Source organism: Vanessa cardui, chromosome W (assembly GCF_905220365.1).
Source record: "Vanessa cardui chromosome W, ilVanCard2.1, whole genome shotgun sequence".
In the NCBI taxonomy this organism is placed as follows: domain Eukaryota; kingdom Metazoa; phylum Arthropoda; class Insecta; order Lepidoptera; family Nymphalidae; genus Vanessa; species Vanessa cardui.
Window position 1 is genome coordinate 7,516,291 of NC_061153.1, and position 23,864 is coordinate 7,540,154.

General features: G+C 38.0%; 1 protein-coding gene across 1 annotated transcript; it reads left to right on the forward strand.

Moving 5' to 3' along the window:
- The first annotated feature begins 17,018 nt into the window (after positions 1-17,018).
- On the forward strand, positions 17,019-17,969 carry LOC124542536. Its single transcript, XM_047120478.1, has one exon. It carries the CDS (start codon positions 17,019-17,021, stop codon positions 17,967-17,969), a length of 951 nt encoding a protein of 316 aa, XP_046976434.1.
- Positions 17,970-23,864: the final 5,895 nt, after the last annotated feature.

The window sequence follows — 23,864 nt, forward strand, 5'->3', positions numbered from 1 at the left end:
AAGAAAATAAATCTATTAGTAGTATTTGTAGGAAATATGCAGATATTTTTCATTTGCCAGGTGACCGACTATCAACGACAGACATTTATGAACAGAAAATTACACTAAAGCCCAATACTTGTGCCCAGTCTATATAAAACCCTATTTGCTATTGATAATAGCGGTACATCCAAGGTTTGGCGGTTTTTGAAATCGCTGGGAATCGGTCGTCAGCGGGAAACCATTTCTTTTAATATCGAACTTGATGATCTTAACAGACACTTTCTTTCTTCTTCTTCTATAAATATGTGTGACAAACTTAATACAATCAACTTTCTTAATACACTGCCTATCCCTGATAACCCTCCTTTCGAATTCAGCTCTGTTACCATTAGCGAGTTAAGGAAGCACATCCTTAGTATTAAATCAGACTCAACTGGCTGTGATGAAATAAGTCGAAAACTTATTCTCCTTACCCTCAACAATATTTTATTTTATTTATTTATTTATTTATACTTCATTGTACACCACATGTTACACATTATAATATGTTACAATATTATATATAATATTGTAGAGTATAACGGGCGGTCTTATGGCTAAGTAGCCATTTCTTCCAGACAACCCAATAAGGAGAGAGGTTGTATGAAAGTTGGGTAGGTGGTGCTAAGTCGGTAATATACATAATATATTGCATACAAATATCTACATGTAAATACTCATACAATGTACATATAATATATATACATACACATACACACACACACATATACATATATAAACATATACATATCAATATTATAAACTAATAAATAATTATAACTAAACTAATAAATAAGCACTTATATAAATCGTCTCTATGCAGATTCAAGATAAAACTTCTTTAGGGAATTTTTGAAAATTAATAGTGTTTTGGATTTTTTTATATTTAATGGTAAATTATTCCACAACTTAATTGCCTGAACGGTAAAAGAGTCACTGTAGAATTTTGTTTTATGTACCGGTATTTTGAGTGTAAGACTCCGGGAAGATCTCAAAAGAGAAGGATCGCCTAGAAATTGAAACTTCTCCTTTAAATAAGAAGGAGCCCTTAAATTAAATAACCCACAGTACAGAAAAGACAAAATATGCAAGTTCCGGCGAAAACGAATAGGGAGCCACTTGAGCTTCGAACGAAATACAGAAATGTGGTCATATTTGCGAAGGCAGAATATGAACCGGATGGCGAGATTTTGAAGTCGCTCAAGCTTATTGAGTTGGTCCTCGGTCAGATTAGTATAGCTTGCATCAGCATAATCAAGAATAGGTAAAAGGAGAGAATTTGCTAACATAATTTTGGTAGGAATTGGTAGAAGGGATCGAAGCCGTCGTAGCGAGTTCAGTGAAGCGTAGGTTCTTCTGCTCAGTTCTTTCAAGTGATCTGACCAAGATAATGTTTGGTCTAAATACACCCCTAGATTTTTCACAACGGAACAGTAAGGTAAACAGGTACCATTGTACTCAACAGACGGTATATCAGCGTAATTAACCTTAGAGACCATGCCCGGACTACCAATAATGATGACATGTGATTTCCCGGGGTTTATAGCAAGTCCGTACAGTTTACTCCATTGGTGAATTTTCTGTAAGTCGTAATTTATGCCCTCAATCGCAATGTGAAGATTTTCAAGCGTAGTGTGGCGATTAATTTGAATATCATCTGCATACATATGGTAGGAGGAAGAAATATATTGGGAAATGGAATTAATGAAAATAGCAAAGAGCAAGGGAGATAAGACGCCACCTTGAGGTACCCCTGCCTGGACATTACACCATGAGGAAAACGTCTCATTAAGGCGTATACGTTGTCGACGGCCTTTGAGGTAACTCAGAAACCACTCAATCACTGATGGAGATATGTTACCTTTGTTTGTTAAGCTCCTTAGCTTAACAAACTCAGTAAAACATCGTGATCAACGCAGTTGAATGCGTTGCTAAAATCTAAAAGTGTTAAAATAGTGATTTGTTTGTTGTCCATGGCTAACCGAATATCGTCAGTAACTTTAATGAGAGCAGAGACCGTACTATGACCTGCACGGAAGCCGGATTGTAAAGGATTAAGAAGTGAGTGTTGATTAAGGAAGAGGTTCAATTGGTGGAATACTAGCTTTTCAAGGACTTTAGATAGGAATGGTAGGATGGAAATCGGTCGGAAATCACAATAGTTGGTTGCATTGGACTTCTTCGGGATTGGGATAATAAGGGCATTTTTCCATGTATCCGGGAATTTATTACAAGTGATGGAGTAATTAAGAATATGGACTAAGATATGGATAATAATATCTAGGATGGGTATGATCATGTTACGGCTTATGCAGTCAGTACCAACGGCATTCGAGGACACAGACAGTATGTTCCTTTTAACATCACATTCAGTGAAAGAGGAGAAGGTAAACGGAGGGCAGTTAGAAGTTGGTAATGATGAAAGAAAATTCAGCGTAGAATCTTTATCAAAATTTGCTGTTGTAGAAGAGGAAGAGAAATGTTTAATCAAGAGTTCGGTATCTATATTTATCGGGGTATTACGAGATTTACCAACTCCAAGTTTTTCAAGAAATTTCCAAGTTTTTGCGGTGTCGCCGTTTTCGACAGATCTGTGAGTATAGCGTCGTTGAGCATCTCTACATGATGTATTACAGTGATTTCGTGCCTTCTTGTATTTATCGCGATTGAGGTCAGAATTATTAATTTTATATTTCAGTTTAGCTCGATTTTTCTTTTCAATGAGCTTCTTTAGATCTTCCGTCAACCACGGTGCAGGGAGATGTTTCATTCTAACAGGTCTTATAGGTGCATGTACATCGTATAACCCTACAAGCAAACTATTGAAGGTACCTTCTTGTCAATAGAATCAGCAGCTATAACCGCAGACCAATCCAATTGACAAGCATCCTCGCGTAGACGATTTACATCCATTCCTCCAAAATTACGTAGCAGAAGCGTTCTTGATTTTGCTTTGGGAGGACATATTTTATAAGAGAGAAAAATTAAGTCATGGTAGGAAAATGCATCGGTAGAACACTGACCATGCTTAGAAACTAAATCAGGAGATGAGACCATAATGAGATCAAGGAGCGAGGGGGTACAGCCGGGAGAAAAGTGGGTAGCTGTGAGGGGTAAAACATGTAGATTGCAGGATTCGGTAATTGTTAATAGCTTTTTACTATTAGCGTCACCTTTAAGTAAACATGTATTAAAATCTCCCATTAAAATTGAGTGGCTGTAATTAACAAACTTCTCTAACAAAATTATCTAGCAAATTTTCAAAACTAGGGTAATAATTAATAAGAGAGGAGGGGTTGTAGAATACACCAAGAAGAATTTTAGAATAAGCAAGACTGACTTCAATAAGCAAATGTTCACCCGCATCGGGTAGAGGAGGTTGAGCAGACGAACTGATTACATTATAAGGAATATATGAGCGTAAGTAGATCGCAACTCCACCACCCCTCCTGCCGACACGGTCATTTCGAATTAATTGAAAGCCAGGTAATGAATAGGATGTCGAAGGAAGACATGGTTTCAACCACGATTCGGAAATAAGAATAGCATGAATATTACGGCAGTCAAAAGAAGCAAGCATATCAGGATAATGAGCCGGAACACTTTGAGCATTGATATGGATAACATTAAAATTTTTCTAATGTTATCCATATCAATGGATGAAGGAGGAGATGTACTGTGGAAACTTTCTTCACCGGACATTTCGTCAGACGACGACAGAGACATATAAAGGTCACTTTGTATACTGCTGTGAGACGACATAATAAATATTTAAATATAATTACAAATATAAAAGTAAATATAAAAATAAATAAATTAAAAAATAAAAAATTAATACAAAACAAAAATCTTAATAAAAATAATAACTAAATTAAGTTATCAAAAATAGAAATATCATAGACTACCTTCCAGCTGTACTGTACAAAAATTAAACATACGATACATTTTGCATAGACCAGAAAAAAAAACAACGATAGCTTAGTTAAAAAATAATACAACTAAAATATGTTATCTATTAACATTAACTCTAACAAATTAATAAAGTAAAACAATATCTATTCAGTTAAAATTTCGGACCCCTTTTTTTGCTGTAGGCTCTCACTCCACAAAAAAGTAATTCTGAACGCAACTATAATGTCAAACCGTCACTGTCAATAATCAGTATTCAGTCGAAAGTATTACCTTAGAAATGTAAATATAATAAGGTATAAATAAAAAGTAGGTAAAACCATATCCAAAATAATAAAGAAACTAAAGTTAATTACGTTAAAATGAATGGAGAACTCGATAGAAAAGAACAATACCTACAGCAAAATAACGCGCAGAAAAGTGATAAGAATATATACAATAATTAAAGCGACCTGGCGGAAAATAAAGGAGTCGGCTATTTCTTCATAGTCCTTTTGGTTTTCGTTATGGTTGGCTTCGAAGGTTTAGAGACATCTTCATTCGGAGACATGACGTAAGCATCGGAAGTGCTGGCATTGGAGCTGGGGACTGCATCTAGATCAGGCATGCTTGACAAACGGTGTCTTGTTCCATCCGCGCCCAGGACAAAAATGACACCATCACGAGTCCAGCATTTTGCGACTCCGAAGCGTTGGCGAGCTGTTACGAAGATCTTATTTCGTCTCTTCGTTAGAAACTCGGATATAGTTACGCCAGTGCCCTTCAAATTAGATTTTGATGTCCACACCTGGTTTCTGAGGGAGAACTCCTTAAACTTAATGAGAATTGCTCGCGACTTGCCCTTTTCCGGATTACCCAGACTATGGCAGAGAGAAAAGTCACTAGATGTAAGTTGTGTAAGAGCGAGGTGTTTATTTAACAATTGAGCAACACAAGCAGCCGAGTCTTCTTTATGTTCCTCCGGGACTCCATGCAGTAGAAGAATCTTTTTCCAGGTGCGCATCTCCAAATCATCTTGCTGCTTAGAGAGGAATTCCACTTGTAGGTGTAGATTTTCTAGGGCAGTGAGCACAAATGTACGAAAGGAGTGGAATTGTGAGTTTATGTTTGAAGTGGGGCTCGCAGCAGGGATACTCCCTTTCAATTCACGCTGGAAGTCATTCATTCTGGCATTAAAAATTTGAGTGAGCTCGTCCAGTGTATGTTTTATTGACTCCATAGTGCCAAAAAGGTGATGATGATTTTACAGTTCTACACAAATATAGTTTAAATAGCTGGTAGGTAAATATAGTTCACAGGTACATTTATATATAAATATACACAAAAATTGTAATTTTTAAGAATATTAAAATCGGAGCAACAGTTAACGCATTTACTTATTTCACGCCTACCCGCAAAAAAAAAATTACCTATTTTATGTCATATATTTAATTACTCCCTGTCAACTGGTACTTTCCCTTCTATTTGGCGCAAAGCTCTAGTGATTCCTATTCCTAAAGTTTCTAATCCCTTCTTACCTTCTCATTTTAGACCTATATCTGTGCTTCCTTTTCTCTCGAAGGTGCTAGAATGTGTAGTCCATTCTCAACTAAGCCAATTCCTCTCTATAAATAAAATCCTCTGCCCTTTCCAATCTGGGTTTAGAAAAGGCCATAGTACAGTTACAGCTCTCACCAAAGTATGTGACGATATACGTAACGGAATTGACAACAAATGCGTAACTATAGCTAGCTCTTCTTGACTTTTCGAATGCTTTTAATACTATCGACTATGACATATGCTTGGCAATCCTTGAATCTCTAAACATAGGTTCTATTGCTGTTGATTGGTTACCTATTCAATCGACAGCAATGCATAACGGCAAACAGTAGGTCTTCACCTTTTTTAGATATCCCTTCCGGTGTCCCGCAAGGTGGTGTACTCTCTCCTCTTCTCTTTTCTATTTTCATTAATACTCTCTCTATACTTATCTCTTCATCCTATCATCTATATGCTGATGATCTTCAAATATATGTTACCGCTCCCTTGGACGGTATCGACGAGGCTGTTGCAACTTTGAATAATGATTTGGTAAAGATCAGTGAATGGTGTAGATCTTACGGTCTCCAACTGAATCCAAGGAAGTCGCAAGTAGCTGTTTTTGGCAGTCCTAAGCTTCTGTCGAGGGTCAAAGACAAAATCCTATCTCCAATCATGCTTGATGGCCACACGCTACCGCTGCAAGAAACTGTTAGAAATCTTGGACTACTTCTGGATGCTTCCTTATCCTGGGTACCTCAGGTTGCAGAAATGAGTCGTAAGATGTATGCCATCATTGGTTTTTTAAGGCGATGGAAAAATCTACTACCCATTAAGGCTAAGATCAGCTTAGCCAATGCACTTCTTTTTCCAATATTAGATTATGCCGACGCCTGCTACATTGATTTAACTGAAGACCTTCTGAATAAATTAGAACGGCTGCAAAATTTGGCCATTAGATTCATATTTGGCCTGCGTAAGTATGATCACGTTTCGCAGTATCGGTCTCAGTTAAAGTGGCTGCCAATCAGGCTTCGAAGAAACTTGCACGCCTTATCTCTTCTCTATGCTATTTTATATGTTGAGCATACACCACCTTACCTTAAAGAACGCTTCAAATTTCTTGGGTTTGATAGCACACACAACCTGCGTTCTAGTGAGGACAACAAACTTGTCACACCCTGCAGTCGGACACAAACCTACAGCAACTCTTTCACCGTGAAAACCGTCAAACTCTAGAATGCACTACCCACTGATATACGGCAGTCTAAATCCTTGGCAATATTTAAGCATCGTTTGAGAAACTATTACCTATCCATATCTAAATAATGTATGCAAGTATGTAATAATATGTAGTTTATATTTATGTATATATGTATGTATATTTTGATATATATTATATTTCTATGTATGTATTATTGGTATGTAGTTATGTATAGTTTATTACTATGCCTTAGTATAAATATTATTATATTAAATTATTATATAATATTATTATATAAAATATATGAAAAAATGAGGAAAAGTATTCCTCATTTTTTCATATATTTTCTTCACTTACCTGTTTTCGTTCTAAGCTCCTATCACCAAAGGTTGTCTGTGAGAGATCGCTATTAGCGATAAGACCGCCTTTGCGCACCATGTACTTATTTTATGTTTTATATTTCCCCTTTTTTTTCCATGTGTTGTGCAATAAAGCATTTTAAATAAATAAAAAATATATATATATAAACCCTATAGAATACCTCAATTTTTGAAAGCTGAAGTTCAAAAACAAATTGAAAATATGCTTAAAGACTATATAATAGAAGAATCTAAAAGTGATTGGTCTAGTCCAATATTACTAGTCCCTAAAAAAATGATAAAGCAGGAGAAAAAAAGTGGCGTTTGGTTGTAGACTACAGAAAATTAAATGATAATATTCAAGATGATAGTCAAAGTCAAAGTCAAAAACCTTTATTCAAAATAGAAGTGTTTACACTTTCTTATTGATTGTCGATAATCTACCACCGGTTCGGAATATAATAAATACCTCAGACCTGAGAAGAACCGGCGAAAGAAACTCAGCGGGATTTTTTTTTTTTTATAATATCAATTTATAATTTACAACAATAAACATATTCTTGTTATTTGAAACAGCCTGGAGGCGATCATCTCATTCCCAAGGTGTGCAGTCAACTAGAAAGTCATTAGTGCTGTAATATCCTTTAGCACACAAACGCTCTTTAACGATTCTTTTGAATATATAATTAAATATTGTTGAACGTTTTCTGGGATCCTGTTGTAAAAACGTATACATTGCCCCAAAAAAGAGTTACTAACCCTGTGCAATCGGGTACAAGGCGTAACAAGTTTATTCTTGTTCCTAGTATTAATGGAATGTACGTCACAATTTTTGGGAAAATCATTTATATTTTTGCGTACATACATAACATTATCAAAAAGAAATTGAGAAGCGACAGTCATTATTTTAATTTCTTTAAATTTACATCTTAACGAATCTTTTGGGCCCAGGTTATAAATTGCACGAATAGCCCTCTTCTGCAGTACAAAAATAGCATTAATGTCAGCTGCATTACCCCAGAGTAGGATGCCATACGACATAATACTGTGGAAATAGCTAAAATACACAAGGCGAGCTGTATCCACATCAGTCAAAAATCTAATCTTTTTTACCGGATAGGCTGCAGAGCTGAGTCTATTTGCCAATTTACTTATATGGGGCCCCCATTGGAGCTTAGAGTCAATTGACATACCAAGGAACTCTGTTGACTCTAATACATCTAATGCTTCCCCGTTTAAAAGTACATTCGCTTTGACACATCTTACATTGGGAGTAGTGAATTTAATACATTTTGTCTTTTTACTATTTAACATTAAATTATTGACACTAAACCAATGTACTATTTCCGAGAGAGCATTGTTCACATCGTCATACATTAAAAGACGTCTTTTTATTTTAAAAATTAAAGAAGTATCGTCAGCAAACAATACTATCTCGAGTTTATCACCTAAGAGATGTGGTAGGTCATTTATATAAACAAGGAAGAGAAATGGACCAAGAATTGATCCTTGAGGGACCCCCACAGTGACCTGAGCCCCGGGAGATCTCTTTCCATTTACATCAACCCTCTGAATTCGATTGCTCAGATACGAAATCAGAAGATTGAGTGCAGTGTCCCTGACTCCATAATGTCGTAGCTTCCTGACCAAGGTTTCGTGTTGCACACAATCAAAGGCCTTAGATAAATCACAAAAAATCCCCAAGGCATCCTGTGACTCCTCCCAGGCCCTGTAGATATTTTTTATGAGCTCAACACCAGCGTCAGTTGTCGAGCGACCCCTTGTAAATCCAAATTGTTTCTTGTGTAGCAAGTTGTGCTTGTTAAAATTTACTAGCATTTGATTTAGTAATAACTTTTCAAAGATCTTGCTAAGAGTTGGTAGTACAGAGATGGGTCTATAGTTATTGGGGTCTGATGTACTACCTGACTTAAATATTGGTATTACTTTACTATGTTTCATAAGGTCAGGAAACACGCCACTAAGAACACAATTATTGAATATATTGACAAGGTAGGGTGCGATTACATCAATTATTGAATTGACTACCTTAACAGAGATCCCCCACAGATCGGCAGTTTTTTTAACATCTAGCGATCTGAAAGAACTTATGATGTCATTTACACCTACTGTATTAAATTTAAAACTTATATTACATTCTTTCACATTATTTTTTAATAATGATTCAGCAACGGTGGGAGAGGGATTTAGTGCTATTATGTAATTAGTTAGATTATGCTTGTCACCAGACTTATATATTGGTACAACATAAGAGCGCTTCCAAGCGTCGGGCATAATTCCAGAACTTAACGATTTAGAAAATAATATTAGAAGTGGATAAGCCAAAGATTCATAACATGATTTCAAAAAAATAGGCGGCAACCCATCCGGCCCCGAACCCTTGTCTAAAAGTAAAGTAAAGTAAAGTAACAGCCCGTAAATTTCCCACTGCTGAGATAAGGCCTCCTCTTCCATTAAGGAGAGGGTTTGGAACGTATTCCACCACGCCGTTCCAATGCGGGTTGGTGGAATGCACATGTGGCAGAATTTCGATGAAATTAGACACATGCAGGTTTCCTCACGATGTTTTCCTTCACCGCCGAGCACGAGATGAATTATAAACACAATTAAGCACATATATATAGTGGTGCTTGCCTGGGTTTGAACCCGCAATCATCGGTTAAGATGCACGCGTTCTAACCACTGGGCCATCTCAGCTCCCTTGTCTATTTGTAACGTTTTCAAATATATCTTAATGATGTTAGTACTCAGTGTAACAAAACCAATCGACAAATTACTGCAGCAAGAGGCATGATTACTCGATGTTATTCCGGGGGAGCCAAAGCTGGTAACAGGCTCTGCATAAACCGACTTAAAATAGTCATTAAATAACTGACATATTTTGTCACCATCATTACCCACCTCATTCCGAAAGAACATATGATCAGGTATACCAGCAGCAGCCTTTTTCGACTTAACAAAAGTCCAGAAAAACTTACTGTTTTTATTAATTTTTATCTCCGATTGATATATGTATGTATCATAACAATCAATTTGCACTTGTTTTTGACGATCCCGTAAAAGACTGAACGTGTCGTAGTCTGATGATCGGCCATAGATCTTCCATCGCCTATGAAAGTGCAATTTGTTACGAATAATTTTGATTAATCCGCGAGAATACCAAAAGGGGAAATGTTTATCGCCTTTCATAACTTTTGTTGAAACATGTTGAGATATTATAGAATTAATAGTTTCATAAAACATATCAACGGCATCGGAAACATTACAAGCGCTCAATAAGTCATACCAATCGGTTCTGGCTATAATGTTATTGATTTCGTTCGTGGCTTTTTGAAATAAGCGAATTTTACGAGGAACTGAAAAGTTTTGGGTAGTATTGGAAAGATTTAATTTAATATTAAGTGTCGGGTGGTGAGCGTCTTCATTAACGAGATAAAAGTCACTTGGGCATACTGTACAATGTGTGTTACAAATTACTAGATCTAAGTATCGTCCGTTAACATTAGGAACACAGTTAAACTGCTTTAAATCAGTAAAGTTTAAAAAATTAAATATGGAATCAATACCTGGGTCGTTATCATTAAAATTACGTAGATTTATAAATTTTCCAACTCTATCCCAAACAGCATTAGATATGTTAAAATCACCAACTACTAAATAAATATCATCAGGATACAATAATACTTCATTCGAAATAAGTTCAAAAGAATCACAAAGACATTCACTATGGTAACTGCCATGAGGGAAATAACAACAATAAACATGAAATCGTTTTGATATGGGTTCTAAGTCAAGTGCGATAGAGACCTTAATTATCTCGGCTGCATGATTTTAACCACAATTGATAATGATGAACGAACCGATATGTCAGACTTCACTGCAATTAAAACGCCACCATCTATACTATTACCGAGCTTATCATAGTTACGGTCATGTCGATACACTGAATATCTAGAATCAAAAAGTTCTTCACTAAAAATACCCTCACAAAGCCATGTTTCGCTTAAACAAACAATATCATAATCAACATTTATTATTTTCCTGAAAAAGGAATTAGTTTTAGTACGTAAGCCGCGTACATTTTGATATAAAATTGAATAATTTTTAATCACTGTAAACACAAAGAATAAATATCATGTTACTAATTTTTATAAATATATTCGCAGGAGAGAGCGTATTTAGGTATGTGTTAATTATTAAAATCAATAATTTTTATGTCCAAAATCGTGTCCAAAATAGTAACATAAAATAATTTGACGTCCCATAGTTGAGCTCAAAATACTTGATTCCAAAAACAGAATTATTAACATATATAAAACAATATAAAATATTTGAGATAGACAAACAAAGCTACTTATACAATTTTTTCTAAATCACTAGACTTCACGAAATGCAAAACCGGACTTGTGTTAGAACGCCGGGCCATAATACTGCAGTTTTTGACCCACACGAACTCATAATTTTTTCTTTTGCCGCTTTCTTCACAGATTGCAATAAGGCTTTATTTAGACTAGTGAGGTGGTCTTTAAAAAATATTGAGTTATTGTTACCATTGAAGCCTATATCACAACATTTTAGTTTTAGTTTCCTAACCGCGGACAACATCCTTACGGTCTTTAAATTTTAAATTTTTATTAATAAGTATTAATGAGCCACCGCGTATAGCTTTTTTTCTACTGAACAGACTAGCCATCTGGTGACCACTGAAGTTAAACATTGTCGGCGCCGCCTACCGCCACCTATTGGCAGGAGCCCGCAGCACTCCCACTCAACGCCCATTCAACCAGCCATTCAACCAGTCATTCAACCAGCCATTCAACCAATCATTCAACCAGTCATTCAACCAGTCATTTCAATCACTCACTCACTCATAATCCTCCTTCATTTTTAGTTAAAATAAAATATTCTCTCTTCTGGTCTCTTACGAACAAGTTGTTTTATTAATCGCGTGAACCTTTGCAATCCTCGAACATAAATCAATTTTATGTCCCAATAGTGGACATAAAAAGTGGCGACCGTGACAGGACGCGCTCAAGAAGTTTCAGTACCAGAGAGGATCCGCCGTAGCCATCGCCGGGGCCAACACCGCTCGCAGCATCCAGGCACGACGCTATCGGGAGCACCTATCCTAGCTACAGAAGATTGGCCACGCAGGAACCTAATCCGTGCAGGCCACATCATCAGGTAAGTGTCCAATCCCATAAACACAATCATTTATTCAAACATCCATCCACATAATCATCCATTTAATCAATCATATTTCCATCCACACAACGATTTTTTTCATTAAAACGAATCATTTTCCATCCATCTCATCCATATTTCAACTATTAATTTGGCAATCAACTTGACGTTTTCAATTCATAACCGTCAAATTCAATTTTGACGGTTCAATTTTCATTGTCACCTCATTCATTTAACAAACGTATTTGCATTAACATAATAACTTTATATATTTTTCAAGCACAATTCATTCAATCACAGTATTTTAATCCGTTATTTCTACAATTTATTTTAAACAATTTCACCATTCACTTTATTTTCACATCATTTCATCTTGATTTCATATTTCACTTCGAATCATTAATTTAAAATCATCCGCAACCTATATACAAACCGTTGCAGATTTTAACATACGCAAATATTTAGCAAATACGCCGAATATTTCAGCGTTCCGGAGCGAGCGACTGCGCGTGCGCTCATTAGCACGGCTAGGAGCTACTGTGTGAATAGGTTTGGCAGCAAGCGCGCGGACGGTAAAGTACAGCGAAGACAGAGCGTATGTAGATATTTTATTATTATTTCATTACAGTTTGAAGTTTTAAATCATGTCCTCTTTAAAAGATTTAATTATTAAGCGTAGCAGTGTTAAAGGGCGTTTAACTAAGTTCAAAAATTACATACAAGTTCTTACGAAACAATCTAGTTTGAACAATATTGAAATAGGCGCCTTAAAATTAAAATTAAGCAAATTAGAATCTTTGGCTAGTGAATTTAACGACGTGCAAAATCAGATAGAATATTTAAGTGCAGATTCGTTAGAGGTCGAGTTGGACATACGCGAGGAGATTGAGAACGATTTCGAAATTTCCATGGCTACTGCTCAAGTTATAATCTCCAAATATTCCCAATCAGGGTCATTTGAAGATGCGCAAAGTGGTAGTTCTCAACCTCATTGCGTGGGCGTTAAGTTGCCGTTAATTCAAATTGCTAAATTTGACGGATTTCGGGATACATTTAAGTCTCTTATCCACAATAACGCTCAAATAAACCCCATTTTCAAATTTCATTATTTAAATTCGTACCTAGAAGGTGACGCGGCGCGTGTCATCACCAATCTCGAAGTTTGTGAAGCTAACTACGACAAAGCGTGGAGTTTATTATGCGAGCGTTACGATAATAAGGGTCAATTATTGGATATTCACATGAATGCGCTATTTGGTATCGAACAATTGACTCGCGAATCGGAACACTCTTTGCGTTCGCTTGTTGACCATGTAGGTAAAAACTTACGTGCGTTATCGAGTCTTGGTCAGCCCACAGATCATTGGGATGCATGTATAATTTATTTAGTTAGATTAAAATTAGACAATCATACACGGATGAAGTGGGAGGAACATCGCAAAACGTTAGTAGAATTCCCTACATTAGAACAATTCACAGGGTTCCTAAAAGACCGCGCTGATGTTTTAGAATCGTACAATTACGATAAAAACAAACAAGCGTCAGTTAGCACTTCCAAACCAAACAAGTAGTACATCAAACTATAATAAAAATATCACGAAGTACCATAAGTCGTTTTCGTGTACAACGCTGCCTCCCAACAATACTATTAAACAAAATAGATGTTTGTTATGCAAGGGCAATCATTTTATTTACACTTGTCCTTCATTCTTAGCTAAATCTCCCGAATTAAGGTTAGCTGCAGCTCAAAACCTTAAGCTATGCGTGAATTGTCTCAGAAAAGGTCATAACTCATTTAACTGCACTTTAGGGCCATGTCGCGAGCGACACAACACGCTTCTGCATATACCTAAGGTTGTAGAATCGTCAGCAAGTCAACATTCCATAGTTCAGACTGCTCAAGACGAACTAAACGTTCACCTTTCTAGGCAGCCATACACACAAGTCATGCTATCTACTGTCATGATTGACGTAATCAACCCTGTCAACTCAAAGGCCATGACTATTCGCGCACTTTTGGATAGTGGCAGTCAGTCGAGTTTTTTAACGTCGTCTTTAAAACAAAAGTTAGGTTTAACTTCTACACCGACTGATATCAAGGTCGTGGGTATAGGGAACATGACAACAAACAACATCAACGAACGATGCAGTGTCTCATTAAAATCGTTACAGAGCGACTTTAATATTACACTAACGTGTTTTATTATGCCCGGACTAACGGGTAGCATACCAAAGTCGTACATTAATCCAAAACACTTCGATTTACCTTCTCATATCAAACTTGCCGACCCTAATTTCTATAACCCCGCACCGGTAGATGCACTACTCGGTGCCGATATATTCTGGGCAGTTATAGGCAAAGAGCACAGCTCCCTAGGCATAAACAAACCATTTTTATGTAGTTCACAGTTCGGCTGGATTATTTCCGGTCCTATTTCATTGAATTGTGATCCTAAGCAAACCAATTGCAATTTTTCATCTAATGAAGGTGAGTTGTTAGACAAACAAATTTCTAAATTTTGGGATTTAGAAGATTTACCACAGCGGTCACTGTTAAGTGACAACGAAAGACTATGCAAGCAACTTTTTGTCGCTCACACTGAGCGGCTAACGTCAGGTCGTTTTAGTGTTCGACTTCCTCTTAAGGAGTCACCAGATTGCTTAGGAGATTCCTTAACCTTAGCTAAGAAACGATTTTATAATTTAGAAAGACGATTTAGAAAACAACCTGAGTTAAAATACGAATACAGTTCTTTTATAAAGGAATATATTAATTTAGGTCATTGTTCCGAACTACACTCCCCTAGACTACATCCAAGTTATTATCTTTGCCATCACGCGGTATTTCGAGAAAACAGCGAGTCCACTAAGCTGCGCGTAGTATTCGACGCGTCGGCTCCCACAACATCAGGCGTATCGGTCAATGACTTGCAGATAATAGGGCCTACTATACAAGATTCAATATTTTCCATCTTAATTAGGTTTCGTTTACGTAAGTATGTTCTCACGGGAGACATTGAGAAAATGTATCGATAAATATCGCTTAACGAAAGCGATCGAAACCTACAATTAATTTTATGGAGGGACGATGAGTCACAGCCGCTAAAAATCTACCAATTAAATACCGTTACCTACGGCTTTGCGAGCGCTAGCTTCTTAAGTACGAGGTGTTTACATCAGTTAGGTGAAGAGTGTACGGACGCAGCTAAAAAAACAATAATTCAGCGTGATTTTTATTACGATGACCTTATCACAGGCGCAGATACAGAAAATCAACTTCTGTATATTTTAAAATCTGTTCAAGCAGCTTTAAGCGCTGGCTGCTTCAATTTACGTAAATTTCGTTCGAATTTACCTACTATATTTCAAAACACTAGTATTAATTTACACGACCATTTAAGTCTTAGCAATTCTACGAGCACCTTAGGGTGGGATCCTAAATCCGATTGTTTACATTTTTCATGCGAAATTCCACAAAATGTAGGTCAAACAATTACTAAACACGAAATAATCTCCAAAACTTTTAAAATATTTGATCCACTAGGTTTACTTTCTCCGTCTACTATACAATCAAAAATACTTATTCAAAAATTGTGGATTCATAAGCTAGAATGGGACGAACCTATTCCTAATAAATATTATAACGAGTGGAAGCGCATACAATCAGCTCTCGACATTTTATTTTCAATTAAAATACCCAGGTACGTTTCGTGTGATGATCCTATGACTACCGAAATGCATTCTTTTTGCGATAGCTCAATCAGCGTATACGGCGCATGTATATACCTACGCACGATCGACGCATGCGGCAACATCAACGTACGGCTTCTGTGTGCGAAGTCAAAGGTCGCGCCAGTCAAGCCTACCACTATACCGCGGCTCGAGCTGTGCGCAGCGCAATTAGCCGCCAAACTTTGCAAGGCGTGTCTCGAGTCACTTCGCTTACCTATTGCGCGGTGTATACATTGGACCGACTCGAGTGTCGTATTAGGTTGGCTCAATAGCATTCCCAATAAATTAAAAATGTTTGTCGCTAATAGGGTTGTCGACATATGCGAAAATACGCTTAGTTCGTCTTGGCGGCATGTACCTACTAAATTAAATCCTGCAGATTTAATTTCCAGGGGGGTTGACGCTTCTCATTTAAAAAATTCTGAACTATGGTGGTCAGGACCAGAGTTCCTAAGTCTGGACGAATCTCAGTGGCCTACACTTAAAAATCAAAATATTGAACACGATTTACCAGAATTAAAATCACACTCAGCAATTATTGAAACAGATTTCATTCAATTTGATAATTTTTCTAATTTTTTACGATTAAAACGTTGTTTTGCATACATTTTGAGATTTGTTCATAACAGTAAAATTGCTAACTCTAAACTCACAGGCGATTTATCACTATCAGAATTAAATAATTCTTTTACGAAGTTAGCTATAATTAGTCAGCAGCAATCGTTTACAAAGGAATACGCTTGCCTATTAAAGGGACAGCCTATCAGCCCTAAAAGCAATATTGTGTCTTTAAGCCCATTTTTAGATAACAATCAGGTGATGAGAGTAGACTCGATTCGTCAAAATACGAGTACGATAAAAAACATCCCATAATACTCGACGGAAAGCATCGTTTAACACTATTGTACTTTCGTTACGAGCACACGCGTCAATTACACACTGGGCCGCAGGCGTTACTATTTGCCATACGTGAAGTTCTTTGGCCAGTGGGGGGAAGGAACTTAGCCAGACGTACCGTGCGTAGCTGTGTCGTGTGTCGGCGCCATCAGGCGCGCACGCTTGTTCCCATCATGGGGAACCTACCTTCTCAACGTGTGATGCCAGCCTTCCCATTTCACACCGTCGCAGTAGATTTCGCGGGTCCATTTTCGATACTGAATAGAAAGGGTCGCGGCGCAACCGCTTCTAAGTGCTACATGTGCTTATTTGTCTGTTTTCGTTACAAATGTGTACACTTGGAAGCGGTCAGCGAACTATCCAAGGATGCCTTTTTGTCAGCGCTAAGACGATTTGTATCTCGTAGAGGCAAGCCAGCGGAAATATATTCCGATAACGGGCGCAATTTTGTAGCTGCCGCCAAGGAGGTTACAGAATTCTTTAAAACTAACCCAGTTCTATCTGACTTTGCCGTCGACGAAAATATAAAATTTACATTTATTCCTGCCTACGCTCCTCACTTCGCTGGACTTGCCGAAGCGGGCATTAAATCCGCCAAGTTCCACGTGAAACGCGTCATGGGGCATGCAAATTTGACATTTGAGGAGTTGTGTACTTTGTTTACGCAGGTTGAGGCGATCTTAAATAGTCGTCCTCTATACCCTCTTTCTTCATCCCCTCACGACCTTCTTCCTCTATCCCCAGGACACTTTTTGATTGGCCGGCCACTAACTGCACTGCCTGCACCATCCCTGGAGGAGAAGAATTTCACCTCCCTGGATCGCTACGCCAGGATCGAAAAAATACGGCAACACTTCTGGCGTCGTTGGCAGCGTGACTACATCGGAGAGCTCCAGCAACGCTCCAAATGGCGAACCAGTCGCGGCAACCTACGCGTCGGGGATCTAGTCATTCTCGCCGACGACAACGCAGCTCCACTGCACTGGCACATGGGTCGGGTGTTGAGATTATTCCCGGGACCTGACGGCGTGGCACGCGTCGCTGAATGCCTGACAGCGCGGGGACTTGTGAGGAGGGCCTTCACGCGCATCTGTCCCCTGCTTGAAGTTGAAGAAAACCCTTGAACGCGAGCGATTCAAGCGGGGGGAATATGTCGGCGCCGCCTACCGCCACCTATTGGCAGTATTATTACTATTATTTTATATTCTCTCTTCTGGTCTCTTACGAACAAGTTGTTTTATTAAGCGCGTGAACCTTTGCAATCCTCGAACATAAATCAATTTTATGTCCCAATAGTGGACAAACATAAACTGATAATTTACAAGCCAGTGTTCTGTTAAACATAAAATATCAATGGCATTGCTGTTTATGAATAACTCAATCTCTAAATCTTTTCCTAGCATTCCTTGAATGTTTTGGTGCACCAGGTTTACAAGTTTACTATTATTATTATTTTGTTTATTTGTAATATTAAAATTTAGGAATTTATCCGATGAATTACTATTAGGTAAATTAATACAACTTGAGCCAGAGACTACCTCTATTGTCTTAAGATTCAATTTAAATTATTTGGAACACATTCCAAACTATTACTTTTTAATGTTTTATTGCACTGCTCAATAGAAGCAGTGGTCTGGTCAACCAAGAAATTGGTTGGTTTTGTAAAAATATAATAATATAGCAGATTTGCTATTTGTCTCTTATAGTAATTTGATAGGTTATACCTATCATTAGTCAAAATACATAATTTAAATTTCAATATATTATTTATGTCAATTAAATTAATTTTTGAATTATTGTTATCAATATTTACATAATTATTATGACACATTGTATACAATGAAATATTTAATTTATGTCTAATAGTATTTTCCTGTGGCAATTGATTTATATAAGGAAATGTAAAAAGTATCACTTTTGTAACATTTAAATTAAGTAATTCAGTAAAATATCTTTCTAGATTCTTTTTATTTACATTTCCCCTTCTCCCAATTAATATTATTAAAGTGGTGTTAGGACAATGAGTACTATTTAAAATTCTATCAACAATTCGAGAAAAGGATGCACCTGGCATGCAATAATTAGTAACTAATTGTCCTTTACATAAATTATTTAGTAAAACACCCATATTTCTTCCTATTTCATCACAGTATATTTTAGTATAGCTCCTGGAAGAAATATAAGGTGTTTTGTGGGGAATGGGACTGACATCAGTTACAGCAAGCACAGCCGGGGACATAACATCAGTATTTAGTCCTGAACAATCCCGTGGAGGCAATTGACAATCACAAACACAGTACTTTGACAGTGAGTCAAAGCGTTCTGAGTTGTATCTGCTCATCTCCAGGAGATCGTTCATGGCAGCAATATGGCCTGAGATCTCCTTTTGAGCTGTTTCATATTTTATTGTTACAGTATTTAAAGACCCGTGTAAGAAGCAGATCTCATCCTGCAGAGTTTTAATGTCAGCCTCATAATTCTGCCTTATTTGTGTTACTTCTTTAGAGTAAACATTTAACCTTGTTCTAAGTGCATTTCTTTCATTATACATTTTTTTTAATTTATGTGCTGGTTTTTCAATTTTAATAACCTTTGTGTTTTTTTATATACCTGTTTATTCTTTAATATTTCTTTAACATTTTTTTTTCATTTTTTTTAACACATAACTGATTGGTAAGTCACCGTGTCATCACCAGTCAGATCTATTGTTGAAATGTCATTATTGTTGGTGACTTGAGACACTAAAGTAGGTGCTTTACCCACCTGTTCATCAAATAGACACTGGGTTTCGGTGGCCTTTTGGTTCAAATTATCTCTTTCTAACTGTAATATATATTGTTCGGCCTTGTGTAATTTGTTTTTAAATTGTTGAGTGAGTATGAGGGCTTTCTCATACTCATCTCTGCAGTTGTCAAACCCATTGACTATTTGTTGCAGATTATCATTTTGTTCTTGTAAGTCCATATATTGTGAATGCAAGTTGGACAATTCAAGTTTCAAGTCTTTGTTTTTATTAATAATCTGCAAAAACTCTTGTTCACTGTCATCCCTTTCTTTTAGTAACTGATCACACTGTATTCTAGACACCTTTAGTTCCTGGAGGGTCAGCTGGAGTTGTTCCTCCGCCTGACGCGCCTTGATACTACGGGTCATCATATTGGTAAAATAACAATATAAACGCTTAACGTTGGAAGTGTGATATTTAATTAACTTTTGTGTATGTGGGAACAGCCAAGCCGTTTATAATAAACAAACAAAGGGATGAGAATGACTCCAAACTATTTAAAGTTGAGTTCGTTACCTGCGAACTGTCAGCTGACGAGCACAACACCAAAATATTATACACTTAGAACACTGCACTCAATGAATTAATTTTACAGTTGATTATTAAATATTAAAATATATAACTGTACAATCTAGCAGGTTAAAAGAGTGATAATCAAAGGTAGGTTCCCACTTCCAAATATTACTGAAATTTTAGATTCACTTTCAGGTTCTATATATTTTTCCCATTTAGATTTAAATTCTGGATATTATCAAGTTCCCCTTAAGCAAGAAGATCGTAAATACACAGCATTGTGTACTAATTTAGGTCAATACCAAATGAAGCGACTTCCTATGGGTCTCAAAATTTCACCAAGTGCATTTAGTAGAGTTATGTCAGTAGCTATGTCTGGACTTACGTTTGAAAAATGCTTTATATATTTAGATGATTTAATTGTTTTTGGTAGAAATTTGGATATCCATAACAGAAATTTAATTGATGTATTTGAGAGACTTGGAAAAGTAAATTTAAAATTAAATCCAACGAAATGCCAATTTCTTAAGAAAGAAATTTTAGTCTACCCGTGACCACGAACGCTGTAAAGTGCTCGAAACGTCGGGATGCCAAAAATAATTAATATACGCGATTCAAATCCGGTATAACTAGTTTTATTTAAATGATCTTAACTCTGTTAAACTGATTTCATGATGGAATTAGGATCTGGGTATAAAGATTCTTCTCAAGTTAAAAGACAAACTTAAGTCTTAGCTTATTGATTTTGTTTTAACAAATTAAAAATAAAACAAAAATATAATAAAATGATTGTATGGGTTTGGAACCACACACCATTTAGAATTGATAGTTTTATGGAGACCAGCTAGTTTGTGAGTATCGCGTTTAGGCAATGAGAACGACTTGTCTGTTTGAACGCTTAATTGATACTGACTTGCTTGATTTTATATTTGCTTAGGAATGTGAAACATACAATGAAATTATGTTAATGTATGGGTGAACCCATACAATGATGTTTATTTTGATTTAAATTTTATTCTATGGTACCTCTAAGGGTTAAATCCCGGGGATGTCTGTATGTATCCCGCACATATTGTTCTATGTAATCACCTTCACAACCTACACATAATCCACACCTAAAAATTAATTGTTCATTCACTCTCGATAGCACTTGTGAGTTTGACTTAATCTGGTCGAAAGCCCAAGTGATTTTCTCCAATAACATTTCACGGCTTGTGATTTCACGTTCACTATACATCAATGTTTTGACGTGTCCCCATAAATAAAAATCTAATGGCATGATATCCGGCGACCTAGCGGGCCGCGGCCAATCCATCGACCAGGAAAATTGTTATTTAAAAAATTCCGGACTTCGCGAGCATTATGCGCTGGTTGATAATACATAACACGTAAATCAGCGAGGGGTATATCTTCCTCTAAATCTGGTAGTGTTTCAGTGAGAAAACGCAGGTATGTTTCTCCATTGAGTCGCTCCAAAAACACAGGGCCTAGGAAAGTGGAATTTACAATTCCTGCCCACACATTGACTCTAAATCGGTGTTGAAAATGATGAGGTCTAGTTTTTTTTTTTTTTTTTTTTTTTATGGAATAGGTGGCAAACGAGCAGGAGGCTCACCTGATGGAAAGTGACTACCACCGCCCATGGACATCTGCAACACCAGGGGGCTTGCAGGTGCGTTGCCGGCCTTTGAGAAAGGAGTAGGCTCTTTTCTTGAAGGTTCCCATGTCGTATCGGTTCGGAAAAACCGCCGGCGACAGCTGGTTCCACAGAGTGGTTGTGCGAGGCAGAAAATGTCTAAGAAATCGCGCTGTTGTGGATTTTCGGACATCAAGATGGTGCGGGTGAAACTTAGAATTTTGACGAGATGTCCGAAGGTGAAATTCAGCAGCCGGGATTAATCCGAACAATTCCTCGGAACATTCCCCGTGAAAAATTCGGTAGAAGATGCAGAGTGATCCAACATCTCTACGCAAAGCCAAAGGATCAAGGAGATCGGAAAGGGCTTGATCGTCGATAATTCGAGCCGCTCTACGTTGGATGCGGTCAAATGGAAGGAGCTGGTACTGGGGAGCACCCGCCCAGAGGTGAGAGCAGTACTCCATGTGAGGCCGAATTTGCGCCTTGTAAAGTTTTAGGCGATGGGCCGACGTGAAGTACTGTCTCGCCTTGCTGAGCACACCGAGCTTCTTTGAAGCCAATTTGGCTTTGCCTTCCAATTGACCGCGGAACTGAACGAGGCTCGAAATATCAACGCCAAGTATTCCGATACTACCTGTAGCGGCTATCGGGATGTTCTCAAATCGTGGAGATACGACAAATGGTGTTTTTTTAGCGGTTAACGCGCAAACTTGCGTCTTTTTGGGGTTGAAATGGACTAAATTTAGCCGGCCCCAGTTCGAGACTTCGTTTAACGAAGACTCGATTTCAGACACAAGTTTGTTCCGGTTTTCTTCGACGTTTTCCCGAGAAATATTAGCGCGGCCGGTGTATAAGGTGTCAACGGTACTGTCGTCTGCATAGCAATGAATGTTCCCGATTTGCAACAAATCATTGATATGCAGAAGAAACAGAGTGGGTGATAGGACGCAGCCTTGTGGAACACCAGCATTGACGAATTTTAAGTCAGAGCATGCACCGTCGACAACGACCTTGATGCTCCGATCTGCCAAAAAGCTGGTAATCCAATTGCATAATTTCCCGGGAAGCCCATAAGAAGGAAGCTTCGAAAGAAGCGCTTTGTGCCATACGCGATCGAAGGCCTTCGCTATGTCCAAGCTGGCTGCTAATGCCTCCCCCTTGCTCTCAACTGCTTCAGCCCACCTGTGAGTAAGGTAAACTAGAAGATCACCGGCTGAGCGACCCCGACGGAAACCGTACTGGCGGTCACTAATCAGCTGATTCTCCTCTAGGTACCGCAGGAGCTGGCAGTTAATAAGGGACTCCATTATCTTGGAGAGCAAGGAGGTTATGGCTATAGGCCTATAATTGGACGGATCTGAGCGGTTGCCTTTTTTAGGGATCGGATGCACCAAAGCAGTCTTCCAGGAGTTCGGGACGACGCCTAATGCGTAGGATTGCCGGAAAAGACGCGTTAAGACCGGTGCCAACTCGGGAGCACATGTCCGTAGCACGATTGGAGGGATGCCATCGGGTCCACTCGACTTGTGAATGTCCAAGGAAAGAAGTGCTTTCCGAACTGCACTTTGCCGAAATTTAACCTCCGGCATCGTCGTATCACATCGCGGGATTGATGGAGGTGACTTTCCTTGGTCATCCAGAGTCGAGTTCGACGCGAAGAGAGACCCTAAAAGATCGGCCTTCTCCTTCGCGGTATGGGCCAATGACTCACCGTCCCTGTGCAAAGACGGAAAAGAAGGCTGACAGAAATTCCCTAGGACAGCCTTAGCGAGAGACCAGAACGCACGTGTTCCTGATGGGAAGCGCACCAGTCTCTCGCCAATTCTGCCAATGTACTTCGACTTCGCCTCAGCTATCACGTTTTTGAAGGACCTGGAGGCAGAGTTATATTCCTTTCTGAATGTGCTGGTGTTTGTATCACGAGACGCCGATGCGTTAGCCCAGTCTTGGTAGCGTTCCCATTTTCGGCGTGAAGCCGTCTTACAGAGGCGACCAAACCAGGGCTGGGACTTGCCACCAATGGGCACCGCAGAATATGGAATGAAAAGTTCCATACCCTGAAGCACCACATCGGCGACAGAG

Excerpts from the sequence above, each read along its gene's own strand:
- LOC124542536 (XM_047120478.1), top strand. The coding sequence starts at position 17,019 with ATGGGGAACCTACCTTCTCAACGTGTGATGCCAGCCTTCCCATTTCAC.